Below are 18,820 nucleotides of genomic sequence, written 5' to 3'. Positions count from 1 at the left end.
ATCTAAAATCTCGTTGCCCCCGAAACCTACTATTTCTAAATTTCGAATATTCATTGGTAAGCTCGGTAAGAAAACTCAAGTTACGTAATATTAACTAACGGTAATTATGGACGAAAGACTGGCGGTGGTAGAATTGGAATAAAAGTAAAAGTTGGGATTTTTTTTTTTTGAGACAAAATTTTTTTGGATATAATTGGAACAGATGCTAAAGTTGAGAGTTTTTTTTTTTTTTCGTATTAGACCGGTAGAATTGGGACAAAAGTAAAAGTTGAAAGTTTTTATGAGACAATTTTTTTTTTTTGAATATATTTATCACAAATACTAATGTTGGAAGTTTTTTTGAATGTGAAGCCCAATAAAATTTATGACTAATTCCATGACTTTTGAGGCAATTCTAGCATCTCGTGTCTTTTCAAACGGCTTGAGTTCATAGACACTGAATATCCTAAGATTTTAATTAATTGTTATATCGATGGATCAAATTAGACCAGAATACCAGCATGTTTTGTCGATTTTTAATTAATTTTCGTGACAACTTAGTAACTTGTAGCTATTAACTTGTCGAAATTACACTTTTTACTATCTGACGTGTGTATACTTAATTATTTGGAAAGGAAAAGATATTGACAAGTCTAAAAATTTCATGTCTGCTATTACTAATATGTTTTGTTATCAAATTGAAAGTACGTACTCCTTATAATTTAGACTTCAATTTTACCCCTATCTACTATAGATGCGACGAGATTGCTATTCACAGATTACTTCTCATAAATTATTAATCAACGTGACAACAATTACTTCCTATAATATGTTGCAACTTATTAGTCTACACGAAAGTTATTAAACACCTTTAAAAGTGATAAGAAACTCAGAAATTGCGTAACACGTGATTAAACTTTACAAGCATCGAAAGAAGAATTTACTTTTCTAAGAAAAAACCTACTAACTAATACGAGGAGATTTAGTTCTTAGAAAATTGCAAATTGCCTTCCTGTTTCAAAAGTTACTCGACATGTGAGCAATTACTCATAGCTCATGGGGAAAATAGTACTTTATTAGAACTTTTGAATAACAAACAATGCGAGAAATTCACTCCCAGACATATTTTTAAACTACAATTTCAACATATTGTTTGTTACTACCTGTAAAAAAATTAGCTCTCCGCTTAATCCCGGGATCTCTGAAAAGCTCATCGAATTGTTGAAGAAAACAAACTTATCCTAACCAGAGGAAAGTGAAATGAGACCAATTGGCAATTCCACAATGCAATCATCTTCTATTCCCCTTCACAAGCTCCAAAACTCGGCAACTTGATTCATTTATCGACTCCTTACCGTCATTAGTTTGTTGAAAGAACAGAAATTACAGCGGAAAGGAGTAGCTACATAGCCATATAAAATCGAGTAGACTCTGCATCTCAATTCTACAGCAGGCGTCTCCATCTACTTCCTCGGCACCAATACATGATCAACAAGGAAGGAAGGTAATTCCTTTTGCATGAGGACCGGCAGGCAGACCCAGTTCATATCTGCCTGATTAGGGAAGAGAAGTTCCATGAGAATTGTTGCTCCAATTCATCGTAAACGACTATGCTTGAGATGTGACGACAAGGAGCCAATACAAACAAGACGAGACATCAAGAATCTCTATAATTCAATGACGTAACAACCCCAAAGAAGCAGCTTGCTCGTCCACAGAATTTGTACCGATGAAGCATGACAGAAAAGCTAAGAGCGGTAGTGACATCGGATATAGATTGAGGGGGTGATATGAAAAATTATGATTAATTTTTTTTTCTCAAACAAATGCGTTCAACAAGTTTTAGAAGGATTTTACAGCATGTCTAGCAGTTGGCACCACCAGCAAGCAAAAGCACCCAATATTTACCTGGGCATTGGATCTGCCAGAAGGTTCAGCAGCGTGTCCTGCTGGATGCTGGCGCTTAAGGCAAGTCAAGCTCTGCACCCAAAACCGGCCCCTCATCCAATTGAAGAAATACAAGTCCTCTCTGGTCTCTGTTTCCATTCCCATGCCTGCTTCCAAACAATTTAGTTCTACAAACCAAAGTCAGAAAGTATGATGTATTAGCTAACATCATGTTCTGCTTCCTAGGAGTACATTTGCTTGCACAAGAGGCCAAAAAAGAAGCAGAAAGAAAAGAAATCTGCAGTAAGATTCACGTATTCTTCTACCTCATTTCTTAACCTACAACTTCCATTACATCTTCCTCAAACGACAAGACTCACCACACAAGTTTTCTCTCGATTTGTGCCACTTATTTTATATGACTTGATCTAGACATGTCAGCTCAGGGGCTCAAGGCCAAGCTCCTAAAATACCCCCAATCAGATAATCGACTTGTTAATAAATTTCAAAAGCTACTTTTCAGATGACTTCCAAAGCAGTCACATCGATGTGCAGTAGTTAGATAAACAGTGTGAATTTCAGTGTTTCAGCAATTGCCAAAATTAAGATGTACCCCTTTTGTCACAGGAGGCACATGCATATATTATCATAACTGAACTAAAGCTCACCAACTAAGAGCTCTTCTTCATCAAAGTCATCAGGTACATTGTAGCTCACTCCAAAGGTTTCTTGTATCTCACTCATCATCAGTTATGTCCATTAGGTCCGTCATCTCATCTTGCAAATGCAAGCTCTATAAAACCAGCTGAAGAAACAGCCGATCCAAAGGAGTCAGCATCTAGACTGAAAGAAAAGAGTAAAGGAGAAATCACAGACATCAATGCCATGGATCTTCATGATTTTCACCACGCCTTTCAAATCCTTATTGGCATACTTCAGAGACGTCAGCTGGAAACAGAAGACTAATACAGGTTCAGTATCAAGTGAACCGAATGGATAATACATGAAGTAAAGCTAAGTGTAGCATATATGTACTAAAAACAGCTTATGCAGCACGCATCCTAATAGGTTCGCAATCGACGATCAAAATAAAGATTGCGTTGTAGAAAAGGAGAAAAAAATATAGCTAGGGCACGAACAATCCAAGAAAATTTATTTTTTTATTCCATTATCCTTTCTTCCAAAGTTGCAACAGATCTCCTCTCAAGCATTATTAGCCATTGAAGTGTACACGACGATCTCTTCTCATCTTTTGAATTCAAGCATGACAAGAAGTAAAGATAATTGATTCCTTGAACGGCTATAAAGTTTATTCTCAATTTGAATTAGTTTCAGTTTTACATAAATGAAGAATAGATCCTACTTAAATCATGCTTTTAGTTTCATTGATTATGAGAAATATTCAGTTTTCTTGGCTACGTCAGTAAAGGATTGCTCCTACATCTCAAATCATGCTTTAGCTTCATTGATTATGAAAAATATTCAGTACTGTTGGCTACATCAGCAAAGGATTGTTGGCACAATGGACTCTTATTATCATGACAATAAATTAACTAAAAGTGAAGTTTCTATACTTGCACAATGAAATAAATCTCTTCACTGCATATCTTTCTTTGCACAGACAGAAAATCCTATTCTAAAATATCTCTGGAAGTACCCTTGCGAAATGATTTTACTTGACATATCTCTATTGTTGTGGGATTTATTAACTCCGGTAACATTGAAATTCGTAGCAATCGACTAACTACTGGCGAAATGATAATAACACGATTTAGATTTCTCTAGCTATTTTCTTACGAAGTTTTGTAAAGTATAATTACGATGACATTTTCTTATAACAAGTTTAAAACAATTTCAAGAGCTTCAAAGATTGCTGGGTAGACTTCAATGTAATGCTTGAAAGGACCTTTGTGCAATTTTGGGAAATGGGGAGCTAAATTTCCTTTATTTGTTCTTTCCCCATCAATGTTTTTCCCTTTTTTGCTAAGTTTATTTTGACTGATGATTCAACACTTATTTAATGACATGGCACATGCCATATAGGCCACCGTGTCATTTAGACAGAAATTCTTGGTAAAGTCTTAGTATGTGTAGCATTACTCTAATACTAATTATATAAGGTTGTGAACAACAGAACGAAATTCGACCCCAGCAACAATGACTCGAAGGATAGCAAAAACAAAGTAATGTGGCGGCAAAGATTATCCATGTATATCACTTAGAAATCCCTTGCTAGTGGCAAATGGCTCATCCCCTACCTCTCATGAGGTAGGCAGCATGTTCCAAACAGGGTAAACATAAAGCTTCGGTTGCACTGTCTTGAATTATGCGTCTTGCAGCGCTACCAAAACAAATATGAACAGTAACTTTAGAACTGTAGTAAAAAAACCAGATGTGATTCAGCATGAATAGAATCCTACAATGGACGTCAATAAAACTCAGCTTCACCTACCGACACGATTCAGCAATTATGGTTTTGGGAAAAGATAAGTTAGAAATTTAATTTAATTAGATACACTATTGACCTGCTGAAAAGCGAGCCATAATTTAATGAGTGACATAATTTTGCTGAAAGATGGACTCATAACTGTCAGATCAAGCACACAAAAGGACACTTCTGACAAGCAAAACTTTGGCTGTAAATATTACAAGGATCTAACAAAACTACTTGGACAAGCCTCCAGTACAAAAGAACACCAACCAGATAGCCACAGCCTAACCTTGCCAATCAGAAAATTAGCACTAATAATTACTCTTCTTGGAGACACTATATCAAGTTATTGAAATCCCATGCTGGCTATGGAAGTAAAATCAAAAGTTCCTGATCAGATTCCCAAATAGGACACCTTAATCATTATACTTTAAGAATATCTTACATTGGAAATCTTTTTAACAATAATTCTTTGAAATTTTGAGGGACAGGAAGTCTATTCAATTACTGTTTTCCAAAATACCCGATCCAGAGCATTATATACACTGATCATTAGAATATTAGTCAAGAGATAGGATTCAGGCTAGATCCAAATACATGGATAGACAACCTAGTCCCTTCAAAAGAAACTCAAACAAACTATTAACACGTTTTCCGAATTAAGTGGAACAAAAGCAACTAAAAAGATTATTATACATCAGCACTCCAGATACACCATCCTTGCCATTTACGTTAGGTAGGTGGTTCATTGCAAATTCTAGAGAAGTGGGAATCTAGCACGTACAGTTTGTTGAGCATCTTTGTCTTTGATACCCTCCGCATTAAAAGCAACTTGATCAAGTCTGAAACTCTCATTGCATAGCATGTCGCGTTGTCCTTCATACCTGTTTACAGATTTCATGATAAGAGAACTTCTATGAAAAACTGCAGCTATCTCCTAATATGCTCTTTTCTTAACTAAAAAAACACATAGCAGCAATCAGGGACTCTCAAATGCCAAGTTGCTACATTTTGTCAAAATTATTAAAGATAACTCGGTCCAAAGTATCAACTTGATCAAAACCCAAACATAAAATTTAGTCTGGTCTACAATAAAAAAAACTTCCAGGAAAATAGTTGCATCAATCCATGTGCATAGTACGATGCCCGTTCTTTACAAGTTGCTAAATAGGGAGGACGTATCTTTTCCTCGAGATCGACAAGCAATTATTATTGACTCCGCATTATCATAAGCAGAGCTCTCCTTTAAAGACAAAAGACAAATTACTTTTCGCCAAGATAGACATGTTCCAAACGTGATAAGAGTGTAGTAGCTGCGGGTGACAAAAACTACTACTGTTAATCTATAGTCCCAGACACTACTTCACCCAAGCCCTTTGGTGCAATATGTTAACCTAAGATGGACCAATAACAGTGGCAGTGCGGACCTCAGATCAGCCCAAACTTAAGCTGGAAAGAGAAAATGGTTGGGTGTGAATGCAATACACAAGTTACTACAAGGCATGTAGTTGTTTCAAATTAAGATCTCTCTTTGTTTTTTGGTTGAAGTTTCCATCTAAGTTCAATGGAAGGAGAAGAATTGGGAAAAAGTTTCCATGTAAATCTTATGTAACCAAACCAAAGCAAAAAGATCGCTGGTTTCAATTGACATCATCTGGAAGTAAGTTAATATGTTCATTCAAGCTCAATTCAAATACGTGTAGAGTAAAAAGTTGCAAGATTTTGAATTCAGGGCCCAATGGAAGTGTTAGGTTTCGACACTTACTAGTAGAACACATGCTCTCCGAAACATCCGGACTATCGCATCTCAAGCATCCTCAATTAACATGAACCACAGACCTTATAACACTTAAGGTGTTCCACATTTACCTCATATAAGGAGAAGAAGATACCAGACCTCGGTGAAATGAAGTGAAGAAGTAAGTTATCCAAAAAACAATTAGAAACTAAAGTCAGATGACTTGCAAAAAGTCATACGTTCGTTTTTGTTGGAGAATCCTCATTGCTCGAGCTTTTTTAGCTTCCTGCACCGGCCCAGGCCGCATTCTCTTGATTTGTTCTTTATATTTACCCAGCTCCGTGTCAAGCTTCTTGATTTTCTCATCTATCGTGTCGCCTCTTCTAGTGATCTGGACGACAGAAAAACAAGACCGTGTTAGGCATTTACAGGCATTAATCGGCAGACACAATCCATGGTACCGAAGGAACAACAAGAAGAAGGGCGTTGCCCCCACATAAGCAAACGTTTTGATCCTATCAGGATAGAGCTAAAGGCTTTTCTGACACTGTAATGCTCTAAAGTAATCACCAAATTCGTGATCTTAATACAACGAAAGTGTATGTAACCACCGACGGTCATCCGATAATAAAATGAGTCATGTCTACGATTATGCTTCAGATGCATCTCAGAACGCGAACATAACCATTTCACCGTCATACTCCTGTCTGAACATCCACAATGTGCATTTAAAAGATCGTCGTAGAGCGACGGAGTTCCGAGAGAACACCGCCACAGTGATACGAACAGCAGGAGCAGCAGCAATCAACTTTCAAATTGAGGAATAGCAAGAAAGGAGATCGGAAACACAAAAACCCAAACGGAAAAGCAAATAAGAAGTTCCAATTTGGTACGGCGCTCAAATATGACCAGTGCAAGCGAGCGCGAGCATGCTGTGTAGGTGAGTCTGTGTGTGGGGTGATAGAGAGAGAGAGAGAGACCCGATCGGAGGCGTCCTGAACGGAGGAAGCAGGCTCCTTCTCCTTCTTGACGCCAAAAGCTCTCTCCATCTTCTTCTTCTTCTTCTTCTTCCCCGAGAACGAAACTGGAAAGGAAAACCCCCTCCGCTACGTTCGCAGAGATCGAGGCAAAACCAAGGTTTTCTGCGCGACACGAAGAATACCGGAAGAGAGTGTCAGGGAATGTGAGGACTGAGAAGCTGCACTTGGCGTTGGCGGAGCGAAGCAGGAGAGGAGAGAGAGAGGATTCACCACATGGAGTGTTCCACAAGCGCCATGAAAGTGGAAAGCGAGAGCTGCGGCAGAATTATTGGAGAAAATTTCAAATAAAAGCTCGAAAATTAAAGTTGATATTATTTTATATAAAGACCAAAAAGACCCTCACAATCTCAAATAAAGACATGAGGTAAATATTATTTTAAATAAAAACGTGAAGTTGTCATATTAATCTCAAAAAAAGGGTCGCAGCCCTCTCCTAACTTTAGAGAGGGCCAACAGGCCCTCATCTCTGGTCAGCGGGATCGCCGGCCTTTGTTGAGATGCCGACGACCTGGCGATGGGACAGTAATCACAGGTAGGAGGTTGCCTTCCGCCCGTATTTCCTCTTCTTATATATTTTTTTAAAATTTTTTTGTCAAAGATGTATTTTGACGAGAATTCATGATTGGCTAGAATATTTTAGCCGGTCGGTTGGCCGGGCCAAATTTTTACTGGGACAATAAAGGCACTTCAAATCTTTATTTAAAATAAGGATCACTCGAGATTTTTATTTGAGAAAATGAGATACTTTAAATCTTTATTTGAAATTTTTCCAAACTATTATTACGATAGCACGAGGGCCGCACAATTTCCGTTTTGCCGTATTTTGATCATTTTATCCTTAATGGGTCCCATGCTTTTGGCAGCCAACTGCACTCAGTTTTAGTTCAAGTAAAGCCCAAGAGACAAACGAGCTAGGTGGCTTTGGGTGCACCGAGGCAAAAGCTAGGTGGTCGGCAAGGATTTGGGGGGTGCGGGGGGGAGGGAGGGGCGGGCCTTGCTGCGAGGTCGAAAGGCGGGAGTCGAGGAGGGGGGAGGAGAGTGGTAGCAGCCGACGAGAGCTGGAAGGAGAGCTCGTGGGAAGGAAAGCTGGCGGATGGCGACGGTGGCGTTGGATCGACCGGAGGTGGCGATATCCCAGTCGGTTCAATGCGGCGGGATCGTCTTCTCTTCTTTTCCTGATATGTTGCTGTATACCATTGCCACTACCATTATCTTGAGAATCGCCAAACAGGGTCTGCTATGCACAAAGAGAAGAAGAAGAAAAATGTGTGGGATCCACAAGGTGGAAAGAAAATGACGAAATCAAATATAAAAGAAGGGCACCATGTTTGAATCTTCGGATGCCAAAATGTAGAGCCCACAAAAAAGTGTACTAGTGAAAAAGACACTAGAAAAAAGGGTGACCCTAGCATAATTAATCCATTAGTTATAACCATAACAACATCTCAATCCTGTGTGCCAAGGCAAATCATTGGCAATTAAGGAAAAGCTAATCATATCCTCATGTGATATGATCTTGTTTCTTAATTTTGAGGTGGTCCAAGAAGAGAAGTTCTTAAGTATTGATAGGAAAATAACTTTCCAACTTCGCATCCTTTTTATTATCCACATGTCGAGTTTTTTTGTTTGTTTTTTGTCTGTCTCGTCAACACCTCCAAACTTGTGCTAGGGACTTGAAAGTGTCTCGTGTCACATGTCCATCCGTAATTGGAGTTCACAGGCTATTATCATGAGTCGAATTAGGGCCGCTCTCCTCTCTTGCATGACTTCTTAAGATGGGTTAGAGAAAATTATTTAACTTCCAATGATGTTTTGCCGTTAAAAACTACTAATTATGTGAAAACGATATTATCTACTGGTGTATACAAACATACTTTTTCCAATTATTAAAAAGATGAGTCACACAAGAAGAAATTACGTAAATTTCTAACCCCGGCGTCAAATTTCACCGGTCGTCGATACATCGAGAATAACTCGTCCTTTCAATAATCATGAGAAATTATCAATTCCTTATACTTACATGCATTTTACAGAAATAAACGAAATTACATCCCCAGAAACAAATTAAGCAATTCACCGAACAGCAAAATCCTATCTTTAACAAACGCCCCTCCTACGGGCAACTCCACCAATGTTTCAATACATTCGTACAGTTGCAACACCAAGGAACATGCCCAGCAACACCTCTAGCATTTCCCGGTGGACGGCGACTTCGGTTTTGAAGGCGGCGGCTTTAGCCCGAGCTGTTTCCTCGTCCTCCCCACGAAGAGATCGCCGGATTTGATCTTTCCAGGAAACCATCCAATTGCCGTCATGAACGGGAATTGCGCGACTGCCTCTTTTCTTCCGAGGGAAACAATCGCGAGCGCCGGTCCGGGCTTGTAAGCAGACATCTTGCTCGCTTGTCCTCCGCTCATCAACAGCTTCAGGTTTTTCACAGCGATCGCGGCGTGCGCATGGGCCACATAGCCTTGTTTGAGTTCCTGCATAATCAGCCACAGAAAACATCATATGAGGACCTAAGCTTTCATGATCGATTCCCTGTATGATAACTTCAGGTAAGGCACAGAGAGAAGATTGACCAAGAGTGCTACAGAGAATCGAGTTAAACAGACACGGTCGGCACCGGATTTTACTTACTTCGATATCGGTAATATCGCCAACCGCGAAAGCATTCCTGTGGCCCTTGACCCTCAAGTGTGCGTCGACCATCAATCTCCCGCGGCTGTCCAAGCTGTCCTTCAGAAAAGTTTGTTTAAGCCAGGAAGAGCCAATCGGCTTCCCTGTACAAAGAAAGTGACAATCGGCCTGGATAGTTTCGCCCCCGGACGTGCGATAAATGCCATCCGACATAGAATCCAGGTCGGCCGATTGGCCCAAGATCACTTCAACTTTCTTCGAAACCAACCAATTCAATGTCTTCTTGGAAGCCTTGGGACTTATGAATTCCAGCAATCTGGAACCTCTGTGCACCAGGGTCACCTTCTTTTCCGGAAAGTCGACGGCGATTTCACCAGCAAGTTCAACACCCGTGGGACCTCCTCCAACGATAAGGATCGAATTCGCAGATTTAATCTTGTCATATTCTGCAAGTAACAATCCACAGAGACAGTCTTTATCATCGAAACATGTCCCCAAACATCCTTAATTTTCGTAATGCCAAAATTAACTGTCAGGATTTTTCATGTTGTCTCATGAGCATTTTACTCACCGGCCTTGTAGTGGACGAGCCTCTCGCCTCTATCTCTCGGGACTGAATCGTCGTGTCCGGTGGCAATGACAAGATAATCATACGGATACAGATTGCCATCCGCAGTCAAGACTCCACTTTCCGTGATTTCCACCGCCGCGGAGGTGACAATCTGTCCATGGGTGAGATAATCTCTGTGATAAATCACGGATCGTTCAGCGACGGAGGGCTCGACCATCGCCCTTAAGGCTGCCCAGGGGATCTCAAAGTACTCTTTCCTGTCGACATTTCGAAATCCAATGAGCGCCGATCATCAATTCGAGGTGCTAAAACAGATATAGTAGTAGTCTACGACCAAGATCACACCGTGTTCCGAAGACTGGAAAGGGAACTCTTTTTCATGCCACCCGGTACAAAGGACTTTCGAAAATGAGATCGAGCGACGTCAACGCCAATCTCATCCTCGATAACTAACATGCTTACAATGTAAATTGCTCAGTACTTTGATTTCTGTACTGGAGACGGGATTCACCAGGAAAATACGAAGAAAATTCCATTCTCAGTCCAGGAAAGATAAACGGATTAAGGGAAAAAAAGAACCATGAATGATGAATCAGAACTCTCCAAAAAAGAAAATAATAATAAGGCAGGGGAAAATTTGTGGCTTACGGGTCGATAAGAACGACTTCGGCGATGAACTGCAGGGACTTAGCGACGAGAGAGCCACCGACGCCGCCACCAATCACCACCACCTTCTTCTTCTCTGCTTCAGCTCCTCCTTTCGCCGCCATTTCTTTCGAATTCGATTTCAACTCGCTCCACGGTTCTCTCTCTCTCTCTGTGATTCCGGCAATGTCGATATCTCGATTTCGCACTCAAAATGAAATGAACACAATGCAAGAACACAAGCATCGACCCAACTTATATAGGCCACCACACTCGAAGGAAGTTTCCAGAAAATGTTAAGATAAGCCGACAGGACAATCCGGGAAAGCAATTGGGCATTTTTGTAGGGATTTCCATTTGTGGGCGCCTGTCCCCTCCTTCCTTTCTAGACTGCGAATTGGGAGTTGCTTCGTCGGCAGTGACGTTTTACGTGCCCATCTTGGGGTTTGCTCCTCGTATGGTCAGCGAATTGACCCGCTTCATCTGAGGAAATAGAAAAAGGGTTAACATCACAAAAATAAATGCATAAATTTTTTTCAAATTAATTTTTTTTAAGACAAAAAACCTCAAATTGGTACACTTATGATAAATGTACCTTCCTTTAGCTTTCGTTAAATTTTTACCATCAAATTGCTGAAATGGACAACACGTGACAAATTTTTTTTTTTTCAACAAGTTTGAGGTTTACCACATGTATATTGTTTTAGAATTTTTCATGGTATTAACTAAATTTAAAACTAACTGGTGGTAAATTTGTTCTTGATATATCGATTTAGGATTTTTAGTGGTTAATATAAATTTATAACAGATGTACTAATTTGAGATGCGGTTAAAAAATTAGTTTGGATTCTCTTCCTTTTCATGATTAGTAAAATACACCAATTCATGAGTCGGAAGATACTACAGTGGCTTGCCACATGGTTTATGGCATTTGTAATACTACCGACATGCGAAAATCGGTAGGCTTTCCTTTGGGAGGGAGAAGAAGAAGAACGTCACCCTATACCTCAGAGAACAGATCTGCGACCTTTGTTTTGCCAAAAAAAAAAAAAAAAAACAGATTTGCATTTCTTTTTATCCAAGATTTAATAGTTGGTCTATTCTTAATCTAGGTAAAGTCCATCTTGTAGTGATAGAAATAAGCAAGAACAAATAAGTTTTAGCTAATGTAATAAAAAATATTAACTGTTGTTGCGAAAACTCTACCTACTTCATTTATTTCAAACAGCTCAGAAACGAACATATAAGGAATAGAGATATTCCAACCCCCTAAGTAAAAAACCGTTACAAATAATGAAAAAAAAAAATTTAGATAGGAGGCAACGTAAAATAATCCAAATTTAATATCTGAATATTCAGTTCGATAACCTGTTACTAATTCTTTTTCCGCTTTTAGTAAATCAAAAGGTCATCTCTTGCATCCCATTAAGAAAGAAATTAGAAAAGCGAAAAATCCTATAGGTTGACGCCACAAATTTCATCCTCGAAAACTGGGCCCCAACTATTTCAACCGTAAAAAGTTCAGCGTTTTGACTAGGAACCGTTGTTCGAAGTCAATGGAGGTCAACGGCTGAGCGAGGGTAGCGGTGGCTTTCTTGATTCTCAATTCTTGATCCATCTCCTCTGCAAGCTCGAGCTGCAAGAAAGAAATCTTCGTCTCTCTCTTTCTCTCGCATCCGTTCACCTTTAGCTCATGAATTCCCAAACACATCCCAATCGAGCTACCTCAAAATCCAAAACTTTCCTGTTCTACGTGCCCGCAATCCTAATCCTCTCGCTGGCCGTCTTAATCACTCTCCCTGGCTCAAATTTCTCCAAAACCCAACACCTGAAAACGCTCCTCTCACTAAACCCACGATCAATCGTCCATAAAGTTTCCAACTTTCTCCTCCAGACCCGAATACCCTACCAAGCCCCGATCCCCGACTCGGACCCAGCACCTCCGTACTGTGTCCTATGGATGGCTCCTTTCCTCTCCGGTGGTGGGTACAGCTCTGAGGCCTGGTCCTACATTTTGTCCCTCCAGGAGCACATGAAGAGCCCAAAGTTCAGATTGGCGATTGAGCAACATGGTGATCTTCAGTCCCTTGAGTTCTGGGAGGGCTTGCCAGAGAAGATGCAGAGACTGGCCATCGAGCTTCACCAGACGGAATGTGCAGTGGGCAACACCATTGTGGTATGTCACAGTGAGCCTGGTGCTTGGTACCCACCATTGTTTCAGACCTTGCCTTGTCCGCCATCTGGTTATGGTGAGTACTTGTCTGTGATTGGGAGGACCATGTTTGAGTCTGATAGGGTCAACCCTGAGCATGCCCAGAGATGTAATAGGATGGATCAGGTGTGGGTTCCTACTGATTTCCATGTGGGTACCTTTGTTGACAGTGGGGTTGATCCATCCAAGTTAGTTAAGGTTGTGCAGCCCATAGATGTGGAGTTCTTCAATCAGGCCAAGTATGAGCCGCTTGATCTCAGTTCTATTGGAAATCTGGTCTTAGGAGAAGAACAGAAGGGTCTTCTTAATTTGAATAGAAAGGAATTTGTGTTCCTGAGTATCTTTAAGTGGGAGTACAGGAAAGGTTGGGATGTGTTGTTGAAGGCATATTTGAATGAGTTCTCTAGGATTGATGGGGTTTCTCTGTACTTACTGACAAACCCATATCACACAGACAGAAACTTTGGCAACAAGATTGTTGAATATGTGAACGCCTCTAAAATAGAAGAACCAAACAAGGGTTGGCCTCCAATATATGTGATCGACACCCACATTGCTCAAGTGGATTTTCCAAGAACGTATAAAGCGGCTGATGCGTTTGTGCTTCCATCGAGAGGGGAAGGATGGGGGAGGCCTCTTGCAGAGGCCATGGCAATGTCATTGCCTGTGATTGCAACAAACTGGTCCGGGCCCACTGAGTACTTGACGGACGAGAATAGCTACCCTTTGCCTGTTGAGCGAATGAGCGAAGTGCTGGAAGGGCCATTCAAGGGGCATCTATGGGCCGAACCATCGGTGAATAAGCTTAGGATGCTAATGAGGCACGTGGTGAGTAATCCTGCAGATGGTAAGGCTAAAGGAAGACGAGCCAGGGAAGACATGAGGCGTAGGTTTGCTCCAGAAATCGTGGCAGAGATTGTAGCTGATCACTTGGAACATATACTGGAGAAAATAGCTTGAGTGTGCTAACATTTCCCACCGGCAAAGATATTGCTTATATTCTTGGATATTCGAGTTGTGAAACTGGTAGCATTGTAAGTTTACTTATTCAGTTGAGTGACTTGAGGCGGCAACTTACAGGAAGCCAATTTTTCCTTTGTGTTAATCTTGTGGACGTAAACTGTTGTAAAATTTGCATCATAACATGATCAGACGACAGGTGTTGAGGTCGTATGTAATTGGTGAAGGCTCACCAGTGCTTATATTTTCTGTCTGGACTGTAAGTCCTCTGATTTATTAATGTTGCCAATGAAAGGCCAGAAAAGAGAGGCCAAAGGTTAGCATCTGGTGGCGTTTTCCTTTCACTGAGTTCAGTAATCATGGCTAGCTTGACAGACGAGAATAGCTACCCTTTGCCTGTTGAGTGAATGAGCGAAATGCTGGAAGGGCCATTCAAGGGGCATCTATTGGCCAAACCTTCGGCGAATAAGCTTATGATGCTAATGAGGCACATGGTGAGTAATCATGCGGATGGTAATGCCAAGGGAAGACAAGCCAGGGAAGACATGAGGCGTAGGTTTGCTCCAGAAATCGTGGCGTGGGTTTGCTCCAGAAATTATGGGGCATATATGGGCCGAACCTTCGGTGGATAAGCTTAAGATGCTAAGGAGGCATGTGGTGAGTAACCTTGCGTGCAGATGGAAAGGCAAAAGGAAGACAAGCCAGGGAAGACATGAGGCGTAGGTTTGCTCAGAAATCGTGGTGGAGATGGTTGCTGATCACTTGGAACACATACCAGAGAAAACAACTTGAGTGTGCTAACATTTCAGACCTGCAGAGGTATTCTTTATATTCTTGGACGTTTGATTTGTAAACTGGAAGTATTGTGAGTCTGCTATCTGTTGAATGACTTGAGGTGGCAACTTACCAGAAGCCAATTCTTCCCCTCCGTTAATCTTATGGATGTAAACTGTTGCATGACGAAATTTTGCATCATAACATGATCAGACAGATGCTTGCTGAGAACATGTATAATTGGTGAAGGCTAACCAGTGTTTATATTTTCGGTCTGGCCCATATATCCTCCGATTTAGTAATTTTGCCAACGAAAGGCCAGAAAAGAGAGGCCAAAAGTTAGCATCTGGTCACGTTTTCCTTTCACTCAGTTCAGTAATCATGGCTAGCTTTCGCAAGTTTGACAGAATTGGTCTCCGGAAACTTGTGAACAGGTAATTTAGATTTTGGCATCCGTTTGTCTGTACAAAGAAATTCCTTGGTTCTCCTTATAACCTAGTGAATTTAAGGATGAAGATATGCAGGTGGCTTGCCAAGGTCTACTACCAGCACAACATTATTTGTTTTGGTCACAACTCACTAATGCCAGCACGGCTTTAAAATATGCCATAATAGTTTGAGATCGCAACTACCAACGGTAAGAAATTGGTTGCTAGAACGAACAGATGTTTTATCATCTGTTCAAAGTTCGTACGTCCATGTCACAATTGAATGCTCACATGTCAGTACACGGATACCATAACACAGTACATTTTCTAATCCTCGCTACAGCTCATAGTGGAAAGTTTAAATTAGGAAAAGCATTAGCTTATTCATTCGTTCTAGGTTTGCCTATTCCCATCTATTAGGCCATAACTTGTCGTTTTCGAGTGAGGCTGGGGTACATTTAGTGTACCGTATTTTAGGGTATCTTGACTGTTGGTTTAGCGTTGAATAAAAGAAAAAGAAGTTAAGCTTTACCAAAAAAAGAAAAAAAAGAAAAAGAAGTTAATGAGTTATTTAAGGCTTAAACGCTTGGTACACGGTACACCAGATATGCCATAGCTTGACCCGCCCTTTTCTTGTCATCTTGGGACATGCCCTCTTAAGATGCAAGTGAACGTGCAGAAAGATACAAAGAACACTTGTAAACTTACCATAAGCTACTCTTACATCATTTATGAGTGAAAGTGAAGCCATTTAATTAACTCTCCACCCATTAATGGTCCAAACACAGGCATAAATGGACCCAGGACAGTTACTGCCTCAATCAATACATAGACGATAGTACGGTTATGTACACAGGATTGTCCTAAGGACCTAATCCATTTGAAGTTCCTGCCAAAATGTCTGAATTTCCTCCAAACCTAGAGGATGGAGAGTTCTGGCTACCATCTGATGTTTTTCATGAGATTCAATCAACAAATGCTCATCATGAGAACAGGTCAAATTATGCCTTGAATATTGCTCATAGTCATCCTGTGCATGCTGTTGTTGGTCCAAGGATATGTGCTGCCAATTCTTTCCCCAACATCGCTATCAATTTCAAGGCTGTTTCTCTTTGCTTTCCAGGAATTTCCTAATATGTGAATCGGATTTGGCTATTTCAATCTAAATTATGACACTACCAGTGGAGTTCACTGTCTTTCTAAATCATGCTTAAGCTTCCTTTGGACAATGTAGGAAAGCGGACTGAGAAACTTGAGAGGGCGGCCATACCTTCCTGGATCGCATGTGAACAGAGGACTAATGAACATCTCCCCTGGGAAATATCAAGGCACTGGTGTCTTTATCCCCAAACCAACCACTTGGAAGGAATCGAATGTTAGAATGATCAAAGGTACTCAAATTCTCCTCAATCATCAAGTTTTCACATCATTTTCCATTACAGCATGTTTGCCTCTGGGCCTCAGCTGATACTGTGGCCTTTTCTCTTTCTCTTCTTTGTCCCTTCAATATAAGCTTTGTCGTCTCAGTAATGCTTGTGATTGAAAACTTTTTCAACCGGTGAAAATAGGTGTCTTGGGAGATTAATTATTTACCATTTTCAGAAAATGCAGTAGTTTCTCTAGTAAATCGGGGTACATTAAACGAGTCATTTCCCCCTTAAATGAAATGGGGAAAAAGTTAAAATTCTATATGTAAAACGGACACGGTGAGACATTCTTATTGTTTTGTTTCCTTAATTATGTCCAACTTGTTTATGCCCCTCAGAGAATCGACTCTGTTCTTGTTCTGCCTGTGGGATGGATATTCAAAATCATTGACAGACTTGATCTTTTGATAAGTAATTCTTGTTTAATCCTGTGCAAAGTTACTGTCGTCAGACAACTAGTCGTCAGACACTTATCAAGATGAAATTCGGGGTTGTATAACTTAATTCTGTGGAAGGCTTGCTCCCAATATGCACTACAGACTTAATTGCCTTACATGATTTTGTTTTCCTCCCTAGGTGGGAGAAATAGGCCAAGCTATCAAGGCAATGGAATGACCGAGAAGGAAAATTTGCGAAATCTAGTGCCAGAGGCTCCTCTGATTTCAACCCAATTCATACATTTGCCTGATGATTGGACATATTAAATCTACTGATGAAGGACTCCAATGGATGGACATAATAAAAGCATCAGATCCATCTGTTTTTCTGAATTTCAATCATGTAACTGTGCAAGCATAATATCAACTGAATGTGAGTCATAAGGTTTTCTGGAACTTGATATGTCAAGAACTTCAGCTGATAATGCACAATGTTAATTGCTTCAATCAACATGTCGGACATTGTTTGGCTGCAAGAACAATGGAAGAAAGGCTGACAATGCCTTGGAAAGAAAAAGAAACTCTCCTTAGCCCTAAGTCATTTTCTTAGACATATTTCCTCGGAAATAATCCAACAAGAAGTCGCAGCTCTTGCATCTGGGACAACATGGATTGATCTCGGACACCATGACATACAGGCGACAGTTTTCACAACCCATCAAAATCAATGATGGTACCTCCTGCTGATGACGATCGATGTCGAGAACCCCATTCAAGTTAACATCCAGCGACATACAGGAGTGCTGAGAGGAGATTGGGGATGGCTCTTCTAACTGAGCTGATGGGGCTTGAAGATTATGATCTTCTTGAACCCCACTGCCTGGTGCTGGTGGTGACAGTTTCAGAGTCAAGTCCACATTACTCATAGTAGGCTCTGCTCTTCGCCTGCTCGACTCTTCATGGCATGTTTCTTCAGTGCATCTTGGGATTACTGGGGTCCCTCCACCCTACGAACAAAACATATCAGCAGTATGGAGGAATATGAACAATATGACAATTTCCCTGCAATAAAAACCAGCAAAGAAAAAGGAAAAAAAAAAAGAAACCATCTTGATCATCAAAGAGTTAAAAGGACAAGAATGAAAGCAATAATTCACCTCACATGAAGGATGCAAGCTTCCCAAGTCTGATTCGTGAAGGTCACCTTGCTCAAACGGAGTCAAAATCGGACTGTTCATCCGAGAATCAACATAAAAATTGCTCCCAGGTTGTTGTGGTTGTGCCATCTCTTCCTCTTGCTTAACATCTTCATCACCCTCGTTATTGTTGGGCACGATGGAGTCATTAGCAGTGCCTGCATTTGTACACTCATGAGCCATTTACTTGAAAACAGAGTCTAAACTTTCTCTCTTCGGCCTGGACAATTATATATAGCTCGGTAGCAGTTTAGCCCAGAAACGTGATTTTTCATGCTTGTTTTTCAAATCCAGTGGCAGCATTTGGAAAGTAGAAAGGTGGGGGCGGGTCCATTGTGAATCTTATGGTCGTGCTCATTTATAGTTATCTCAAATAAGAGATGAAGGAAAAGATTATCTTGAGTGGTCATGTAGATAATTAATCCAGAGGCTATCTTGTGATCTTTCCCTACTTGAACTTTTGATCTTTTCCAACCCGTGTTGGACAACCGACATAGGAGATCCGGCAACAATTA

General features: G+C 40.6%; 4 protein-coding genes across 5 annotated transcripts in view; 1 reads left to right on the top strand and 3 right to left on the bottom strand.

Annotated features, from left to right (window-relative positions):
- The window catches only part of LOC115749848, a 469,397-nt gene that overhangs the window by 6,042 nt on the left and 444,535 nt on the right, over positions 1 to 18,820 (bottom strand). The window lies entirely within an intron of this gene.
- Positions 1,080 to 7,252, bottom strand: LOC115750351 (vacuolar protein sorting-associated protein 60.1-like). Its single transcript, XM_030687651.2, has 8 exons — positions 7,198 to 7,252; positions 7,016 to 7,119; positions 6,275 to 6,426; positions 5,082 to 5,181; positions 4,125 to 4,207; positions 2,535 to 2,828; positions 1,888 to 2,054; positions 1,080 to 1,532 (listed from the first exon to the last, which is right to left on the bottom strand). The coding sequence occupies exons 2-6, from the start codon at positions 7,082 to 7,084 to the stop codon at positions 2,789 to 2,791; spliced, it is 444 nt and encodes a 147-aa protein (XP_030543511.1). The 5' UTR covers positions 7,085 to 7,119; positions 7,198 to 7,252; the 3' UTR covers positions 1,080 to 1,532; positions 1,888 to 2,054; positions 2,535 to 2,788.
- Positions 9,199 to 10,594, bottom strand: LOC115754775 (ferroptosis suppressor protein 1-like). Its single transcript, XM_030693941.2, has 3 exons — positions 10,287 to 10,594; positions 9,716 to 10,161; positions 9,199 to 9,558 (listed from the first exon to the last, which is right to left on the bottom strand). Exons 1-3 carry the CDS (start codon positions 10,501 to 10,503, stop codon positions 9,262 to 9,264), a joined length of 960 nt encoding a protein of 319 aa, XP_030549801.2. The 5' UTR covers positions 10,504 to 10,594; the 3' UTR covers positions 9,199 to 9,261.
- On the top strand, positions 12,508 to 17,614 carry LOC115750277. Of its 2 annotated transcripts, none has more exons than XM_030687528.2 (4): positions 12,508 to 14,049; positions 14,701 to 14,922; positions 16,540 to 16,696; positions 17,309 to 17,614. In XM_030687528.2, the coding sequence occupies exons 1-2, from the start codon at positions 12,625 to 12,627 to the stop codon at positions 14,824 to 14,826; spliced, it is 1,551 nt and encodes a 516-aa protein (XP_030543388.1). In that variant the 5' UTR covers positions 12,508 to 12,624; the 3' UTR covers positions 14,827 to 14,922; positions 16,540 to 16,696; positions 17,309 to 17,614. The 2 variants fall into 2 exon arrangements, with proteins under 2 accessions (XP_030543388.1, XP_048135089.1); XM_048279132.1 differs by having other exon boundaries at positions 12,508 to 14,684; positions 14,851 to 14,922.

Source organism: Rhodamnia argentea, chromosome 5 (genome assembly GCF_020921035.1).
Source record: "Rhodamnia argentea isolate NSW1041297 chromosome 5, ASM2092103v1, whole genome shotgun sequence".
NCBI lineage: Eukaryota > Viridiplantae > Streptophyta > Magnoliopsida > Myrtales > Myrtaceae > Rhodamnia > Rhodamnia argentea.
The sequence above is the reverse complement of the archived record's forward strand: the minus strand, read 5'-3'. Positions and strand labels throughout refer to the sequence as shown.

Coding starts and splice junctions, on each gene's coding strand:
- LOC115750351 (XM_030687651.2), bottom strand. CDS start 7,084: ATGGAGAGAGCTTTTGGCGTCAAGAAGGAGAAGGAGCCTGCTTCCTCC. Junction 6,427..7,015: donor TTCAGGACGCCTCCGATCGG/GTCTCTCTCTCT, acceptor TCTGTCGTCCAG/ATCACTAGAAGAGGCGACAC. Junction 4,208..5,081: donor ACAAAGATGCTCAACAAACT/GTACGTGCTAGA, acceptor TTGTTTTGGTAG/CGCTGCAAGACGCATAATTC.
- LOC115750277 (XM_030687528.2), top strand. CDS start 12,625: ATGAATTCCCAAACACATCCCAATCGAGCTACCTCAAAATCCAAAACT. Junction 14,050..14,700: donor GTAGGTTTGCTCCAGAAATC/GTGGCAGAGATT, acceptor GCTCCAGAAATT/ATGGGGCATATATGGGCCGA.
- LOC115754775 (XM_030693941.2), bottom strand. CDS start 10,503: ATGGTCGAGCCCTCCGTCGCTGAACGATCCGTGATTTATCACAGAGAT. Junction 10,162..10,286: donor GCTCGTCCACTACAAGGCCG/GTGAGTAAAATG, acceptor TGTTACTTGCAG/AATATGACAAGATTAAATCT. Junction 9,559..9,715: donor GCGATATTACCGATATCGAA/GTAAGTAAAATC, acceptor CTGATTATGCAG/GAACTCAAACAAGGCTATGT.